The 20,101-nt window shown below is 40.5% G+C and overlaps 1 protein-coding gene across 1 annotated transcript in view; it reads left to right on the plus strand.

Annotated features, from left to right (window-relative positions):
• CFAP47 (cilia and flagella associated protein 47) overlaps positions 1-20,101 on the plus strand; it is a 680,893-nt gene that overhangs the window by 126,247 nt on the left and 534,545 nt on the right. Inside the window, exons 28-30 of the mRNA XM_050936444.1 lie at positions 10,080-10,214; positions 11,246-11,465; positions 12,314-12,523. Of these exons, the coding sequence (XP_050792401.1) occupies positions 10,080-10,214; positions 11,246-11,465; positions 12,314-12,523 (565 nt within the window). The remainder of the gene's footprint in view (positions 1-10,079; positions 10,215-11,245; positions 11,466-12,313; positions 12,524-20,101) is intronic.

Below are 20,101 nucleotides of genomic sequence, written 5' to 3' on the forward strand. Positions count from 1 at the left end.
TGTCAAGCGATTAAAAAAATTAATCGTGATTCGTCGTGCAATTAAAAAAAATAATTGGGATTAATCGCACGATTAATCATGCTGCTAATAATAGAATACCATTTATTTAAATATTTGTGGATATTTTCTATATTTTCAGATATATTGATTTCAATTACAACAGAGAATACATTGGCTGGGAACAGCAAACTGCGGCCACTGGGAGCTGTGGGCGGCCATGCAAATATAGACACATGGTCTGGAGGCCCGCAAGCAGATTACCCTGACGGGCCACAGGTCGCCCACCACTGCTCTAAAGTTTTACATTGTTTTGCTTTTGAGTGCAGTTACTTTACCGCCCCCCCCACATCAACATTTGTAAAGTGCATTTTCATGATAGAGATTTCACTACAGTACTTATATAAAGTGAATTGAAATATACTATTTTTATCATTTTTACAGTGTAAATATTTAATCAAAATAATATAAAGTAAGCACTGTACACATTGTATTCTGTGTTGTAATTGAAATCAATATATTTGAAAATATAGAAAACATCTACAAAATTTAATAAATTTCAATTGATATTCTATTGTTTAACAGTGCAATTAAAACTGTGATTAATCACAATTAATTTTTTAATCATGATTAATTTTTTTGAGTTAATTGTGTGAGTTAACTGGAATTAATTGACAGCTTTGATTTGTATCTCTAGTTTTTCTTATCTCGGTGGAAGTTTGAAGCTGAATCAGATAGAATTGAGTAAAACCTCAAAAATGATCCCAGTAAGGAGGATCCTCATTTGCCCGTAAGACTCAACTGATGTTCAGAATTTATTTAGATGTCTCTGAATCCTGCAAGAATCCAGAATGAGTAGCTGCCTGAACCTTGCAGAGTCTTCATGAATGCAAATTTTGTTTTCCTTCATGAGACTAGAAGGGAGCTCTATTAGATCTGAAGAGCTGTTTTCCCCTGGGCCTGAGGGGGGTTCAACTAGGGCTGCTGTATTCATTCCTTGCAACCACTTGGTTCCCACCTAAGTAGTGATGGCCTGTAGAGCCTGTTCAAAGGTGACTAGCCTAGTGGGAAGAGAGATAAGGCCCTTTGCCAGGTCCTTAAACTTGTTTATGGGCTGCTGCTTATCTTTCCCAGTGATGCCTGCTAATGCTTCAGCCCCAAGGCATAGCTCTGTCCAAAAAGGTCACTTGCAGCGGCCCACCAGAGCCCAGCACTACCACTCCACAACAGCCATCCTTCACTGGCTTCCATACAGTTATCCTGTCTGTTAGACAATCGTTGCACAGGAGTCCTGAGCATTTTTCATTGATAAGAGGAAACAAGGTGCAGGACTTTGAAAAGTTGTGTTCTAATGTTGCAGAATTCCACTACATTATATCCCAGAGGACCCATGTGACAACCTCTTTATAGTAGCTCTTCAATATAAAGTTTTTAAATAATTAGTACGAAACTCTTATTTCATACTTTATTCCCACTTGGAGTAAAAAATATTGCTTATAAACAAATTACATCTAATAAAGGTGTCATTACAAAGAAATTATACAATATGTTAAAATGAGTACATTTCGTAGCATTTTTAAACTATCTATTTATGAACAGGTTTCTTAACAGGTTTACGAAGCCTCGCCATGTAAATACCAGAAACTAAACAATTACAGCAGTGAGCTTGTGTTTAAAGAAACATTATACATAAAAATGGTCATCAGATCTCTCTATTTAACAAGATATTACCATATTACACAGTGAGCATACATCTATGGCATGTAATTTTTTTGTGATTTTTGTTAAATGGAATAAAATCTCTGATTACACATATTTAACAGATCTGGCATGTCTATCAAATGTTACTATTTTAAAAAAAATTGGACAAGTGTGCTCGTGTTTTTGCAAGTGAATGTGCTTTGAGTACTGAGTAAAAGTTAGCCAAATATCTAAGTATCTTTTTGGCTTCTGTTTATTTTTCTTGATATGTAAATAGTGTGTACATTTTTCCATAACAACCACTCATGGCTTTTTTAGCCATTCTTCTACAGTTGCACTATATTTTCTTTTTCCAATGAGAGCCTATTACTGTTTTTCAAAGGGTTGCAGGGTTAATTGATTAATTGATTAAACTGGTTCTGACTCTGACGGTGTCATAACATTTTTTCCCAGATCTGGACCTTAGCGTCCAAAATATGGGTGTTAGCATGAAAACCTCCAAGCTTAGTTACCAGCTTGGACCTGATAACGCTGCCACCAGCCAGGGATTTATACAGTGCCTAGCTCACTGTGGTCTCCCCAAAACCTTCCCTGGGGGACCCCCAGACTCAGATTCCTTGAGTCTCACAACAAAGGGGAATAAACCATTTCCCTTCCCCCTCCTCCCCTCCAGGTGTTCCCTCCCTGGGTTCCTGGGGAGATATACAGAAGCAAGCTCCGTGAATCTAAACAGAGGGACTCCACCCTCCCTGTTTCCAGTCCTGGAAAACACAAGTACTGAGAGAGCTAATCTCTCTTCCCCCCTCCACCCACAGGGTATGCAAAGTCAGGCTAGTAAATCTAACACAAAGAGATTTTCCCCCTGACTTCTTCCTCCCACCAATTCCCTGGTGAGCTGCAGACTCAATTCCCTGGAGTTCCCACTAAAGAAAAACTCCAACAGGTCTTAAAAAGAAAGCTTTATATAAAAAGAAAGAAAAGGATATAAAAATGGTCTCTCTGTATTAAGGTGACAAATACAGGGTCATTTGCTTAAAAGAAAAAATGAATAAACAGCCTTATCCAAAAAGAATACAATTTAACACATTCCAGCAACTACACACATGTAAATACAAAAGAAAACAATATAAATCTATGGTCTTACTATCTTTGTACTTACAACTTGGAATCAGAAGATTAGAAAAATCACTCTCATAGCCGAGAGGGCACAGACACAAGACAAAGAACTCAGACCCAAAACTTCCCTCCACCCAGATTTGAAAAAGTCTTGTTTCCTGATTGGTCCTCTGGTCAGGTGTTTCAGGTTACTCCTTTCCAGGTGAAAGAGACATTAACCCTTAGCTATCTGTTTATGACAGATGGCAGTCACTTCAAGAGTAATAAAACTGTTACTAGTTTCTCTTCTGTTTAATTCCTGTATGTTGAGCCATTGTGCCCTGCCCAGAATAGTGTATTTGGCCTTCCAGTGGATATGACTGTTCTACACACCTCTGAAGAAAAAAAAGGAACAAATTTCAAATTACATTAAATACTCAGTTGGTTAGTGCAGGAGTACAGTCAGTCACTCATGAGTCCTATATGCCCCATGTGCTTTCTTTACTTGATGTAAAACTTTTAGTTCAGCTTAGCTTATTTATTTTTATCTTTTTGGGCAAACGACTAATTTGACTTACTGGGGTAATTTAATTTTTTATGGAATTTTTAATATGTTAAGAAAGGAAAATAACTTTCAAAGAATGCCAGTCAAATCTTTAGGTCTTTTCAACATGAGGCAACAATCAACAATGTAACGAAGCCAATATGGGTACTTTCATTAACTTTAATGGTAGCTAAATTGAGATCTCAGGTTCAGATTCTTTTGTGATCACCTCATGGTTCTGATTGAGAATTGCAGTCTTTCATAGTTGAGGCAGCAGTAGTGTCTCTTGACAAGGCTTATTTTTGATGCAAACCCCTTTACAAGTCAAAAAAACAAATCTTCAATTTTTTTTTTAACAATTAAAGTCTCAAAGGCACACTATTTGTTCTGAAAGTCTTGAACAAATTTAATAATCACTGTTTCTGACTAAAGACTTAAATGACTCCTGTTTTGCCCAAGCACAACATTTCACACATGGATTGCTTTGGACATTAACTATTGTAAACGTAGGAGCCAAAGAAATTAAAATTGTTAAACTGGGTATGATTTTCCATTTGGTCCCTGACTGAACACAGAGGACACTTATGGGGATAATGACCCAATACTAATAGCCCCAACACTAAGAGCCCCAAGCCAGCAAAGGACTTCAGCACTTGCTTAAAGTGAGAGGTCTCTTTTTTTAGCTCCCTTTAAGTCTCAAAGAATGTTTTATAAAAATGTTCAAGACTTTCAGAACAAATACTAGTTGCCCTAAGACTTTAACTGTACAAAATATTAAGAATGAGACTGTTCACATTCTTAAGGTGTAACATGTGCTTTGGTGATTGGAGCCTAAAGCAGGAATTGCTGTGCAGGACTGAAGCTACATACCCTAAATTTCCAGGCCTGACAAGTCAACCAACTCCTTCTGCAGTTCCACTTCATAGAATCATAGAACTGGAAGGAACCTCGAGAGGTCACCTAGTCCAGTCCCCTGCACTCCTTGCAGGACTAAGTATTATCTAGACCATCCCTGACAGGTGTTTGTCTAACCTGCTCAGAGTTGGCCTTTCCTCAGGTGCCAGACTGAGCGGGGGTGGGGTGGAAGGCGCCACTAGAACCCAGAGTGTAGAAAATTGTCTGCTTCTGGTGCATATGTATTCTCTCTGCTCTAGATGAACAGAGATGGTGGAGTGCTGTGCTAGAGGAAGGAGGGCACAAGAGACATAACAGGCAGGCAGGAGAAAAGGTGAGAGGGAATAACAGAAAGCAGAAGGATCTGCAGGGAGAGAGGGGAGGAGGAGCCTTTTATGTACCTCTCTAGCACCCCCACAAACCTGGACTGAGTCACACCAGCTTCTCAGAAAGCCCCTGTTTCTTGCTGCTTCCCTGAACCCACTTGAGGAGAACAGGCAGTCAACTGAAGTAGTGGGAGCCAGTTAGGCCCTTAAGATGCCGATATCTTCCCTCACTCAGGCCCTGCTACCAACCTGCTTATTTTTCCCCTTCAATTGAGTGTTGAGAGCCACTATAGCTGGCACAGAACAGCAGTCCTGAGTGAAAAAATAAAATGCTCCTCTGGGGCAGCATTCAGAAAAAGAAAGAAAGCAAAGGAAGCTTTTCTATCTAAGCAGGAAGGAGCTCTCCTGAGATACATAGACGCAAATGTTCACATGAGCCTTCAGGCCCCAGTGAGGATGTGAGTGGTGAGGAGATGCCTGATCTTCCAGCTAATCAGAGGACAGGTAACCTGGCAGCTACTGCAGCATCCATATCTCCATCTCAAATGGATGTAACCATGCATATTCCTGAAGAAAAGTGTGGATCAGAGAGGAGTGTGGTGGAAGTGCAAGAAACAGCCACTGCTGAGTTTAGTTAAGTCTAGATGATCCAGGACTGTGAACCCATTTGAGCAGTAGCCCGAGGGACTTCCTTGTACTGCATGGGCCACAGCAAGTGAGAAACTTCATGTTCGCCAAAGACATTGAAAATCAAAGTTTCCATCAAACACATTACTGGCGTGAAATCCCCAATGGTGACAAAGTGAAGAGGCCATGACTTATGTACTCAAAAACCCAGAATACTGCATACTGTTTTTATTGCAAACTCTTCCAGTATAATGCTCCAGCCACATTGGGTTCTAGAGGAACAAAGGACTGGAAAAATCTGGCTAGAAATCTGGCATGCCATGAGAAGGCAGCAAATCACCAGAGAGCATTCCATAGGTGGAAAGAGCTTGAGATGAGTCTAAGGTTACAGGCCACCATATATGATCAGCATCAAGAGAAGATTGGATCAGAGTCTCTTAATTGGCAAAATATTCCGAAAAGGCTCATTGCCTTTGTGAGAATGCTTGCTACCCAAAACCTAGCACCACGTGGCACTGCAGATCAGCTGTATGTGCCAAACACTGGAAACTTCCTTAAAATTGTGGAGCTGATGTCTGAGTTTGTTGCTGTACTCCAGGAGCACCTAAGAAGAGTCACCACCCAAGAGATGTACACACACCACTATTTTGGAAAAACCATTCAAAATAAGGTCATACTGTTACTGGCAACAAAAGTCAAACAGAAGGTTGTGGCAGATCTGAAGTCAGCAAGATATTACTGTTATTCTGGACTGCACACCTGACATCAGCCATATGGAACAAATGACTTTAATCGTGTGTTTTGTAACAACAACAGAACCTAGTGAAAATGTCCCTGCAATGGTGACTGTCAGAGAGCATTTTCTAGAATATATTGACATTGATGATACTGCAGGAGCTGGTATGACACACATGTGCTTCTTAAAAAGCTGGAAGATACGGGAATTGTGATAGCTGATATGAGAGGTCAGGACTACGATAATGGTGCCAACATGAGAGGAAAGAACAGAGGAGTGCAGACACGGATCCGAGAGTTAAATTCTCGAGGTTTTTTTTTTCCTATGCAATACTTCATTGAACTTGGTGGTCAGTGATGCAGCATCAGCTTCCAGCAAGGCTGCAGAATTTTTTAATGTAATTCAAATCATCCGTGTATTTTTTTTCTCTGCATCAACTCATCGATGGCAAATTTTTGAAGCAATATCTGGGAACATCCTCTCTGACACTGAAACCACAGAGTGCCACACGATGGGAAAATCGAGTGGAGGCGATAAAGCCTATCAAACACCAAATTGGGAAGATAGATGATGCCATAGTTGCCATTATGGAGGATAATGCTGTGACAGGAACTGTTTATGGGACAACAGTGGCAGAGGGAAATAGAATCTCCAGAAACATACATAATTTCAAATTTCTGTGTGGCTTAGTGTTGTGGCATGACATACTGTTTGAAATAAATGTTGTAAGCAAGAGACTCCAAGGTGTTGACCTTGATGTATCTGGAGCAATGGAACAACTGGACAAAGCAGTGTCATACCTACAGTCTTACCAGTCAGATGAGGGATTTCAAAATGTTCTGAAAAGTGCACAGAAGTTGGTAGAGGAACATCACACTGAAGCTCTTTTCCTACCCATTCAAGATTACAAGAGTCACCGAAGAAGACAACATTTTGATTACGAGGCACAGGATAATTCCATAAGAGACCCCAAACAACAATTCAAAGTTGAATTCTTTAACCAGGTGCTTGATTGTGCAATACAGTTGAACGTTTCATGCAGCTCAAGGAACACAGCAGTATATTTGGGATGTTGTATGACATTCCAAAACTCCTCACTATGCCTGAAAAAGACGTTCACCAGCAATGCAGGGCACTAGAAACAGTGTTGACACATGATGACATGCGCGATATTGATGCGAGTGATTTAGGTGATGAACTGAAAGCCCTTTCAAGAACTCCAAAGACTGTTTTGGAATATATGTGCACAAATGAGATGACTACCCTTTTTCCAAATGCTTTTTTTGCTCTGCGCATACTTCTAACACTTCCTGTAACAGTTGCCAGTGGAGAAGGCAGCTTCTCCAGGCTGAAGTTAATAAAAACACATCTATGCTCCACAATGATATAGGAGAGGCTGGTCGGCCTTGCAACCATCTCAGTAGAGCATGAGCTGGCCCAGACTGTGGACCTTCAGCAGGAAGCAGTTCAAATCTTTGCAGCCAAGAAAGCACCACTTCAATTATTCAAACAGATAAAAATGCCGGTGTTTACTATGCAGACAAGAAAAGTTATGTTTGCTGTTCAGGCATTTGAAAGTTAAGTGTCTTAAAATTTTTGAACAAGGTATTTTAAGTTGTTAGTTCTCCTTTATTGGGGTAGGTAGCAGAGCAGTAACATGAGAGAAGTAGGTCTTGAAGAAGGCAGAATAGAGAGCTTTCAAAGTTTTTTGGCCCAAGCGAGGGAGTATGGGGGCATCATTTGAGCTCCCTGCCTCAGTGCCAAAATGTTGTGGGCTGGCCCTGAACCTGCTGTTCAAAAATCTCCAATGATGAAGATTCACAACCTCCCTAAGCAATTGATTCCTAACTTCCAGTTAGGAAGTTTTTTCTCTATGTCCAACCTAAATCTCCTTTGCTGCAATTTAAGCCCATTGCTTCTTGTCCTATCCTCAGAGGTTAAGAATTTTTTTTCTTCCTCTTCCTTGTAACAACAGTTTACATACTTGAAAACTGTTATCCTGTCCCCTCTCAGTCGTCTCTTTTTCAGACTAAACAAACCCAATTTTTTCAGTTGTCCCTCATAGGTCATGTTTTCTAGACCTTTTTTTGTCACTCTTCTCTGGACTCTGTCCGGTTTGTCTCCATCCTTCCTGAAATGTGACGCCCTTAACTGGACACAGTACTCCCCTTGATGCCTAAGGAGCACAGAGTAGAGCGGAAGAATTACTTATCGCGTCTTGCTTACAGCACTCCTGCTAATACATCCCAGAAGGGTGTTCCCTTTTTTTGCAACAGTGTTACACTGTTGACTCCTATTTAGCTTGTGATCCATTATGATCCCCCAATCCCTTTCCACAGTACTCCTTCCTAAGCAGTCATTTCCCATTTTATATGTGTGCAACTGATTGTTCCTTCCTAAATGGAATACTTTGCATTTGTCCTTATTGAATTTTATCCTACTTACTTCAGACCGTTTCTCCAGTATGTTCAGGGGGGAGGGATAGCTCAGTGGTTTGAGCATTGGCCTGCTAAACCTAGGGTTGAGAGTTCAATCCTTGAGGGGGCCACATAGGGATCTGGGGCAAAAATCAGTACTTGGTCCTGCTAGTGGAGGCAGGGGGCTGGACTCAATGACCTTTCAAGGTCCCTTCCAGTTCTAGGAGATAGGATATCTCCATCTCATTACTCATTAGATCATTTTGAACTTTAATCCTATCCCCCAAAGTAGTTGCAACCCCTTCCAGCTTGGTATCATCTACAAACTTTACAAGTATGCTCTCTATGCCATTATCTAAATAATTGATGAAGTTATTGAACAAAACCGGACCCAGAACCGATCCCTGCAGAACCCCACTCATTATGCCCTTCCAGCATGACTGTGAACCACTGATAACTACTCTCTGAGAATGGTTTTCCAACCAGTTCTGCACCCACCTTATAGTAGCTGCATCTAGGTAGCATTTCCCTAGTTTGTTTATGAGACGGTCATGTGAGACTGTATCAAAAGCTTTAGTAAAGTCAAGATATACCACGTCTACTGCTTCCCCCCTATCCACAACGGCTTTTTACCCTGTCAAAGAAAGCAATCAAATTGGTTTGGCATGATTCTTTTTTGACAAATCCATGCTGACTGTTACTTATCACCTTATTATCTTCTATATATTTGCAAAATGATTGCTTAATTATTTGCTCCATTATCTTTCCAAGTACAGAAGTTAAGTCATGAATCATTTTAGGAGCTCTGCAATAGAGCTATCTGGCTGAGGGAATTTAGGAGACTGAGCTCCACTTGTATCTCTGGGGAGGTGCATGATCCAGGAATCAACTCGCAGCAGGCAACCCACAATCCCTCAGCTTTCTTTTGGGTCCTGCTGCCCGAAATCCAGTTCTTACTCACCTTCAAGACACCAGTTCCACACTGCCAACTCTCTCCCTAAATCTACAGTGTTATCTCACTCCAAATGCCTTTCTTTCCTCCTGCTCCTTGTCAGCTATCTTGATCTTTTTAGCACACCCTCGTGCATTCTCAAACTCACCTGCTGGTAATCTTCCACTACTTCTCAATTGCTTATTTTTCTGTTAGTAGCCTCTTTTCCCCTGTAGCAGTGGAGAGTAAGACTGTACTTAGAAAGAGTATCTTTGGATTTAAAAAAAAATACTGGGTATTTTCAGAGAACATGAATTACATTTCTGTGTTGTTACTCCTGCGCTCATCTCAACAGATTTGAGCCTTCTGTAGATGCTGCTTTTTAATTTGTTTTGTGAAATGTGTGGGATTGGTAGTGCTTTGAAAAGACTGACTATGAAACACTGAGACCCACTGAATGAGTAGCTGGGGTTAGACATGCCTTAAAAGGGAACTTGGTTACTGACTGAGAACTTTAGAGTTGGGAATGCTCCTCGAGTTTATTCAGCAGGTGCCCATACCTGAGATGTACAGATTATGGGGGGGGGGGGAAGGAATTGCACACACTTTTTTTTCTTCAGTTACTGTTTAGAGATGTGCCATGTTACCATCAGCCAAACTGTAAGTGTTACCTGATAAACTGAGCTGCAAAAGAAACCAAGATTTAATAGCAGATAACTGTGTATGTGAACCATTAATACACAGCCAGTAGGGAAATGTCTTTTATTGTGCATTTTAATCAAACTAAAGCTCAAAAATCTGTATTTTATAGACCATAATGGGATAATCTACAACTATGGAGAAGCTGTTTCGCATCCTTGTTACACTCCAGGATCACTGTCTCATAGTACTTCCTCCAGTTTCCTCTATGCAGTCACTAACTCAGCCTATGAAGGTTCTTCTTCAGGTAAAACATCAATTAATATTTAAATATATAGATTTCTGTAACAGTATTTCTGCTTACTGCTGCAGTGTTTAAATTTTTTAAAGAAAAGTCTTATCTGCTATGGTGCATGACAATGAGTGTAGCCGGTGAATATTTGGGAAACTATCCCATCCCATCTGAGCAGATGATAGAATGTCTGGAGGACATAAACACAAAGGGGAAATACATAATGGAATTGGAATTAACCAAACTGTTATTAAAGGTTTGGAGACTTTGTGGTACAGTCAGGGGTAGAATCAGAGTTCCTATGGAATGCTGAGCAAGTCACTTACTCCAAATGTTTCACAGGTAATCACCTCCTGCATGTAATACACAATATATATGCACAAGGGGGCCAAATTAAGGTTGCATGAGCAATGCATTTTCTGGCATCAGAGTGCTTGATTTGATAAACTTCTAATCCTTAACTTCGTATTTCCTAACTTTTTATAGTTTAGGCATGATAGTGATAATATGCAATATAGTATTCAACAATATCAGGTTTTTTGAGAAGTAGGGGCAATGATGATATACAATACAATAAACTGATAATACAAACAAACCTCTTCCAGTATTAGAGGCTTATACAGTACCTGATAATTTGGGCAAAGATAACTTAGCCAGTTGTGCATTTCTATATCACTGGGGTATGGAACTTGCCTGGACAAGCTTTGAAAACTATCCTTATTGGAGCCACTTCTTAGAATATTTTGGCAGGATTACTGCCCATAATTTCATATGCTAAGTTTGAATGTTCTGTATTTATCTTTTTCTGATTGTGCAATAACCATTTCTCCTTTTCTAAATAAAGATAGGACACAGAAATGCAAGGCTTGCTGTTTCCAAAATGTATATCTTGTCACTTGTCAGGAATAATCAATATAAGTAACAGTTCATATGATCCCTGTATTTTATTTCTTTGTTGTCTCAATAAGATTAGTGTTTTTAAAAAGTGCTGTTTTTGTACTGGAAAATGGATAAGGAAAATTTAGAATACTTTTTGTATTACTCAGAATCGGAAAATATGCTTGAAAATGAATGGGTGAAGAAGAATGAAGCTGACAGCCAAAGTCAGGAGAGAGAAAATAAATTTCAATTATCGCTTTTTCCTGACGAAGCCACAGAGGAATACATCTTCTTTCAGAAAGTGATAACTGCAGTTCAGAACTGGTTCACTCTTTTTGGTTGGTCTAAGGGACCCAATCCTATTTCTATTCCCCACTCACTAAGACGGTAATTGTAATTTTTTTCTTAAATGTTTCCTAGGAAAATGCTGCATTGTACCAATGTATGTTCCATCATTAGAAACATTCTTGGATGACTCATGTTTATGACCAAGTTACTTTTAATATGCAACTGACTAAATGGAGAAACCCAAAGATATTTTTAATTAGTCATACTTTTTATGCATTGTAAAACAAAAAGGTCTATTTTTTCCCGTTTTTAAAATGTTCCCAAACAAGAGGCTCTGAGAGCATGTGCAACATTAAAACCATATACAATGCTTATTACAACTGAAATTGAGTCTGATCCCAGAATGAACCCAGTTTCTGACAGTCACCACTATCTCAAGGCAAAACTATGTAAATAAATAGTTGCGCCTTTCCCCCTGCCCACAAGGTCAACAAATTGATGAATGAGTCAACAGGGGAAGCAAATTCCAGTAAGTAGGGCTTTGTCACCAGCCCCTTGCACCTGGTGTCTATCAACAGTTAGATGAATCACCGGAGTTAGTCCTAGCTTTTTGATAGTACTGAAAGAAAAAGACATTCTCTCATTTGGCTGGTTCCCAAATGTGTAGGGTTTTTATATAGGGTGAAAATGAAATTGTACTGGAAAGTTAATGGTGACTAGCACAGACTCAGTTGTATTAAGTAGTCTAACCAAATAAAAAAAAATATTTTGTCATAACATCTGTATAGAAATCAGGAAGTACTGTATTTTTCACAGTCCATTCCTCAGACCTTTCCATAATGGTTTATTAATGAATTCACCACAGTTAATGGTACAATAGTTATTCTTTAATGCAAGTCTGTTTTAATGTATTTAAAACAGTAAAGTTAAGTTTTCCCCCCGTTTAGTGATGTGTGTAAAATCCAGATGACTTCATCTGATGAAAAAGTTATTAAACAAAACCTCGGCAAAGATACGAAGACTGTTTATGACATGTTACTCCATCTGAGTGGACAGTTGCTACCAGGAATTACTTCAAGCCAGTCATTGCCCTCTGATCCTATTGAACGAGTAATCCAGCTCCATTGGCAGCATTCTACAATGCTCACTTTCCTCAAGTAAGATAAAGGTTTTCTAGCTTTTATTTCCTCAGCTGTGCTTGAGTAGTTTAAATACTTTTCCCATTGAATAATATGCTTTTTCTTCGTTGTATTTTTACACTGTTTTTTGGTTCATGTATTAAAAGTGTGATGTTTACTGCAAATTATGATGAACTTGGTAGTGATATAATCTGTGAAGTTTGGTGGTGGCATGTTATGAAATGTTAAATAACCACTCTAAAGCTGAGGAACTGATTTTGTTTCTGACATGATGGTGATATGTCATTTAAAAAAAATAAACAGAACATTGTCAGGCTATTTTTCCTAGGATGCAGGGGCCACATCATATCACCTAATTGAAAAATCAATGGAAAGAGAACTGAGAACTTAAAGAGAGGAACTTTGTGAAGCTTCCTTCTTATATTCGAGAGAGCACAGATCCTGCAAATTTATGGATAACTTGACTCATGAATCCCAGAGCCAATGCTACTGCTTCATTTTGTTGTTTGTTTGTTTGGTGCCTTAGATTAAAACACTTTTGTTAAGAGAATTTGAGGTCATTGTATCAAATTTTGAAATCTGTATGATCTGAGACACACATGCCACTATGTAGAGTTTGAACACAGTGAATGCAAAACGTTCTATGAATGCTTTATGTGTTTCCTCTTGATTGCTAACGGAGCATAACTCTGCTGCAAGAAAATAGGCTAGTTCCTCTCTGATCCTAAACTAAGACCTATCAATTTAAAGTTATAAAGTGAATAAAAGTTATACAGCACATTAATGAAAATGTATAGTGCTTTACTTTGCAATGAGAAGCAGGTTACATAATAAGATAAACTCAACTGATTACTATTCACAACATTAGAGATGTTGAAACACACTGAAAGGAATTTAAAATGAAAAGACCTGTGAAAATCTCTCTGAACAAGGAGTCAGAAGGCTTATTGTACTCTGTAAACTTTACTTAGAGTTCTTCATCCTCTTCCCAGTAATGCTTCTTTATATTCTAGCCTTTGAGCTAAAGCACAGATTTTTTTTTTAAAAACCAGCAATCAGCTGTTTATTAGCATAAAGCTACTATATTACTTACCTTTCCTGTCGTCTTAATCTCTTGGCTCATGAGAGCTGATGAAAGCTGTGCTGCACAGTTGTCTAAGCAGTTGCAAAGTATCTAGGCTAGCACCCGTAAGTGAGATTTCCAATACTGTAACTGTTGGCAGACAGTAGCATCATTAAGTTTTTTAGAATTATCGATTCTTGTGATAGTTACAGCATTATTTTGGGCTTGGATTCTTCTGGCTCTGGCACTGATATGGATGGTTTGTGTTTCGATACTTCTAGTTGAAAAAAAATTCTTGCACTGGAGGCAGCCTGTCCAGATTTATACATACTTTTAGGCTCAAACATAGGATTTTTAGGCCATATTGGTTGAAATGGAAGTTCCTCTCACATATAAATTGCCCAATGTAGGTTAATAGAATTGGCTCATTACCCCCAAGAGGGGTGTGTGTGTGTGTGTGTGTTTATATATATATAAATTTGAATCAACCATAAACTAGATTATAAAGTGACCCTGATTAGAAGTTTTGATAAGGCTGTTCAATTCTAAATGTGATAGCCTTCTGATTTAGAAGGAAGGAAAAGACTTTAAACTATTCTTCCTTTTAAAAGGAAAACTGCAGGGTTTTGTTTTTAAGCAAAGCAGTTTGTAAACCAAAATGAGAAATGCTTCACTGTGAACAAACTGTGAAGTATCCTTGAACATTAGGCTGATAATGTAAAACTGGCATTTCTGAGGTAAGGTGTGGCTTCGTTGTTAAAGTGTCAATATTCTTGGGATCAGTAGCATGGAAAGAAAATGTTCCTGTAAAAGCAGATTTTATCTCACTGTTATACTGAATTGTAAAAAATTCTAATCTGGTATAGGAGACACCTTGCTCCCTGTGGGTCCCTTCTTTTCCCTGTTCCTCTTCTGGAACACTGGACCCTTGTTCCAGACGTCCACCACAGGAGTTAGATGTATTCCTGTGACTCTGCTGTCCAGCCACAGAAAGCCTCAAATGTCTGGGCTTTCCCCTGCAGGAGAGTCTTGCCTCCTCTGCAGTTGCTCCCTAAGCCTGCTTGTGAGGCTGGGATATCTAATGGACTATCATGTAGCTCAGACCTCTCTGGCCAGGATGCAATCCATGAGTTATACCACAGGTGTGATCATATCTCTCTAATTGGTTTATTTTTTTTTCCCTGCTGTAGCAAGTTGATGGGGAAATTTCATCACAGGTCTTAACATGGTGGTAACGTTTTTCAGACAGCAAAAAACATCTCTGATCCTGCTGATATCTAGTTTTCTAATGTCATACCAAGATTCTGAACTCTACAGTAGTACTCTGAAGTGACTCCTCAACTAAGTTTAGGAGAACTAAGCCAATGTTCTTCTCTTTATACTTCCTCCGATTCTCAACTGGTATAATATGAGTATTGTTGGGATTTAGCCTCAGCTTGTTTAGAAGAATCCAGTTTTACAATGCAAGTGCAAAGCTGCCAAAAAGCTAACAGAGGGGAAGAAAAAGAGAGAAATAGTCACCCTGGAGTCACTAGTGTGATAGATTCCAAGGCCTTAAGGGACGATTGTGATCCTGTAGTCTGATCTCCTGTATAACACAGGCCATAGAACTTCCCCAAACTAATTCCTAGAGCATACATTTTAGAAAACCATCCAATCTTGATTTTTAAATTTGCCAGTGAGAGAGAATCCTCCATGATCCTTGGTAAATTATTGCAATGGTTAATTACTCTCACCATTAAACATTTACACCTTTGTTTCCGTTCTGAATTTGTCTAGCTTCAACTTCCAGCCATTGGATCGTGTTATACCTTTCTCTGCTAGATTGAAGAGCCCATTATTTAATATTTGTTTTCCATGTAGGTTCTTATGGACTGCATTCAAGTCACCCCTGAACCTTCTCTTTGTTAAGCTAAATAGACTTGAAGAGCTTAATCTATCACTGTAAGGCATGTTTTAAAAATGCTTTAATCATTCTCCTGGCTCTTCTCTGAACCTTTGTCAGTTTATCAACATCCTTCTTGAATTGTGAACACTAGAACTAGACGCAGTATTCCAGCAAGTGTCACGCCAGTGCCAAATAGAGAGGTAAAATAACCTCCCTACTCCTATTTGAAATTCTCCTGTTTATGCATCCCAGGATCCCATTAGTCCTTTTGACCACACCATCGCACTGGGAGCTCATATTCAGCTAATTATTCCCCATGACCCCCAAATCTCTTTCAGTCACTGAATCCCCCACCCTGTAAGTATGGCCTGTGTTCTTTATTCCTAGATATATACATTTATATTTAGCCATATTAAAACACACAATGTTTTCTTGGGCCCAATTTACCAAGCAATTTAGAGCACTCTAAATCAGTGACCTGTTGTCTTCATTATTTACCATTTGCTCAGTTTTTTGTCATCTGCAAACTTTATCAGTGATGATTTTATGCTTTCTTCCCAGTTATTGATAAAAAAAGTTAACTAGTGTAGGGCTAGGAACCAATCCCTGTGGGACCCCACTGGAAACACATCTTCTTGATTACCGTTCCTGTTCACAATTACATTTTGAGATTTATTAGTTAGTCAGTTTCTAATGCATTTAGTGTGTGGCATGTTGATTTTATATAGTTTTAGTTTTTTAATCAAAATGTGGTGTTGTACTAGGTAAAGCGCTTTAGAAAATTCTAAGTATATTATTGCTGTTCCCTTTATCAACCCAATTTGTAATCTCATTTAAACAAAATAAAGTTAGACAGGATATGTTTTCCATAAACCTATGATGATTCACATTAATTGCATTACCTTCCTTTAATTCCTAATCTACTATTGAGTTAGGTAATCATACCACCCAGAATACTCAGTCTGCCAGTTTGGTAGGCCCATCACCCATTTCTCTCATTTGAGTTTACAAAACAAAGTGTTTCATCTGTTTGGCATTTTGTTGTTGGAAACTTATCTTCACTAGGAAACAGACAATATGAGTGATTGTTAGAGCCCGGATACCATTGGTCTGAGAGAAGAATATACAGCTGATTGCCTCCCTCGCTATTTTGGGATGTCTGGTTTGTTTTGGGAGTTGTTCTTTAGCCAAAATGTTTTCATGCAGGATAAACAGCTAGGATTGTAAACTTGCAAACAGACTACTATCAAGTCGTGTAACCCTTCCGCCCCTCTGAGTTGGCAGCAGCAAGGGCCGGGTTCAGTATCCAGGGGTTTCATTTCAATAACACAATGCCAAACCAGCTCAAGCCCCCACTCAGTGACCTGGGAAAATCTTACACACACCTCTAGCTGTCTCGAAGGGTCAATACTTCCCCTCTTGCAAGCACAGAGTCTCGATGTAGTAGAAAAGGTTTAATTACATGAGATAAACGACAAGCATTAGATTGGGAAAACACCTTAACTACAGTTCATAGACCAAACTGTGAGCAAAGACCCACCCTAGGAAATTGGGCCGTGTCCTTTTTCCCTGGGCTCTTGAGTCCAGCAACCCCCAAATCACCCACAGTCCCAAAGTCCCATAATCCAAAAGTCTCTGTCCTGGGTCAGTGCAGCCCCAAAGTTCGAGAGTCTATCTGCAGACATCCCTCCCCCGAGCCTGGGTAGAAAGGGGCACCTTACGTGGTCCGGGGCCAACTGCCCTGCCTCTCCGTGGGGTTCGGCTTCTGCCTTCTCCACGAACTGTTCCGCTTTACCAGCCACTCCACTCTGCTCCTCCAGTTGTCCTCACAAACTGCTCCGCTCCGCTCTGCCAGCCGCTCAGCTCCACCAGCTGTCCCGTGAACTGCTCCAGCTGTCCCTGCAAACTGCTCGGCTCCGCTCGCTCCGTGGGCTGCTCCAGCTGTCCCCACAAACTGCTCCACACCGCTCTACCAGCTGCTCTGTTCCGCAGTATAGCTTCAGGCTCCCCCACTAGTTAGCACAGTACTCAGTGCTCTCAGCTCAGTAATTTCAGCTCTTTAGTGATTTCAACTCTTAGTGATCTCAGCTCATAGTAGGGAAGCCCCAGTGCTTGTGCACCATTAGCCCAAAATGAGTTCAGCTCAGTAACCTGTATCTAGATTCTTAAGGGAATAAGAAATCAACTCTGACATTCCACAGTGGAGAGAGGAGTGGGTGGAACTGGTGCTTCTGGCTCCACAAGGAGACTGCACCACCAGGCACAGATACCTGTCCCCAGCCTCTCTCAATTCACTGGGTTTTGGAACCCATGTCCCTTGTCTATCAAGTACCACCCAACTGAGGTTGAGTCATTTCTGTCACAAAGCAATCGCACAGCTCGGCAGCCTGGGATGGGGTAGGTGTGCCTATGCAAATACACTCTTTGAAATTCTTTCTACCGGATGTCAGGGTAGAGCTCATCCTGACTGCTTACAGTCGAAACAATCTAGACATCCAAATGTTGGGAGATGCTGCAAGGCATTCTTACTTCAGAAAGCCCAATTAAAGAGAACTTTGTAAACATGATTACAGCTTTTTGATGATCACTGCTCTCTTTGTCCTCTCCACTATATACTTCAACATCCATTATTATGCGCTTAGTCCCCCTCCACTTTCTTTTCCTTTTTCCCCTCTCTTAAATCTCATGTCAAACAATGGGATAAGGTGCATTTTTATGCTAATATAGTGGTTCTGTATTTGTTGTAATTATAACTATCTGGTTTAAAAGCGCATTTTTTTATGTTCATGACTGTTTCTTTCTCACATTTCAATTTGCATCTTTTATATTGAAATTAAATAGGGAATTTTTGTCCTAGTCAACAGGCTGCAGCAGTTGGTTCTTCGAGTGCTAATCCGTATACCAACTGCGGAACATGTAAGTTCATATCCACGCATCAGAGAATTTTCTCGTCAGCAGTACACATTGGGACAGTGCATGCATCCAATGTTTCCTTGTGTCTCTCTACTAGGGTTTAAAGGGTGGAGCTTCATTGCCATACCCCAGTTCCTTCTTTACCACCTGTGGTATATGTCAGAGCAACTCTCTTTGGACTAACCTCCACTTAAGTGTTTGTAATTAGTGAGCAGGGTTGGTTTAGTTAAAGTAGGGCAGCTTTAGGGGACATTGTGGGGAGAAGTGGCTCTCTTCCCCTGCGGTCACTAGTGATGCCAGTTGCCATGGCAGATATGACTCTGAACAATGAACAGATGAGACATCTGTTTTTCCTTGATGAGGGGCAAGTCCCAGAGTGCTGTGAAATCTGCAGGTCCTCTTTGAAGCGAACCCAGGAGGGAAACCTACTTGAGGGCTTTCCTTATGGAGCAGTTGATTGGAGCCAGATTCTGACCCTGGGTTCCAGGTGTCCAGAAGTTGTTCAAATGCATTGACTTTGAAACTAGCTGAGGGATTGCTCAAGACCGTGGCATCTCTGTCAAGGAAAGCATAGAGATAGGTTGGACTCAGAGTGGAAATCTTCCAAGGAGAAGAGGTGGTGGCTGCCCTCTCTGTCCTCACTCAGGCTGAATAAGACTACTAGGCTGCTGGACATAAAGGGTGCCTCAAAACTTAGGAAAAGTTCCTTGAGCACTGGAGCTGGTACCAACCGAGAGGACCCAGTTGTGATAGAGGCCTTACCTATGCCTGTGTTTACCTCTTTGGTACCAAGGCAGTTGAAATGATCACCAGCTGCTACAGCACCTGGTAGAAGACTGACTATGACACTCACTGTCCTGGGATCTTCAGCACCAATACTTATATGTTTACTATCACACTTACCCAGAGGGGCTCTGTCACCCCAGATCATGGTCTATATCTCTAGGGTAGATGCCTTCCTAGCTATTGGTGCTGCATTTGCCCATGATGCTGTTCAGATTCTTGGACCTGGTGACATCAATGTTTCTGGCACCTGTCATGTTTCCCTTTCACCCAGGTGGTGGGTGCCACCTTTCCCAGATGACTACTTACTTTCATCTTCCAACTCCTGGGAAAGCTTGCAGCCACCTCTAGCTAGGTCCCATGACTTGGCAGTTTTGATTTTGAGGTGTATACCTGTAGCTGAAGGTAGAGTGGGGTACTGACCTGGCCAGTACATGTATCAATGATTTCAGAGAGTTTGGTCCCCTACACCTTAAGACTATGGCATGTGGGCCTCTTCGGGACTGCAATATTACCTTGAGGTGGCTTCCTTAGCATGCTTAAGGCACGGACTACCATTGTCGCACCTGAGATTGGATCTGTCCCTGCTGTGCCCCCAGAACCAGGGCCAGGAACAGGTGGCTCCAGTGCAGCAGATTCATGGTGAAAGGCAGAAGGGTACCAGCCACTACAGCCTCTTCATCCCTTGATGGTGCCTGGCAACAGATCAGTTGGTCACTGCTCCCAAGGACTACAAGATACTCCAAGATCTCATGAGACAGGAGATGGCAGTCTTGGAAATACACACTGAGTAGGCCCAGGGTGTGCCACACAAACTCCTCCTCTTACACTTGTCAGTCCTGGAATGTATAGCAATCTCAGTTATTGACAAGATAAATCAAGAAAGCTTTCAAGGCTGGCCTGAAAGCATTTAAGCATAAATTAAATCTAATGAAGAATGAAATTGTAC

Source organism: Gopherus flavomarginatus, chromosome 1 (genome assembly GCF_025201925.1).
Source record: "Gopherus flavomarginatus isolate rGopFla2 chromosome 1, rGopFla2.mat.asm, whole genome shotgun sequence".
Classification (NCBI taxonomy): domain Eukaryota; kingdom Metazoa; phylum Chordata; order Testudines; family Testudinidae; genus Gopherus; species Gopherus flavomarginatus.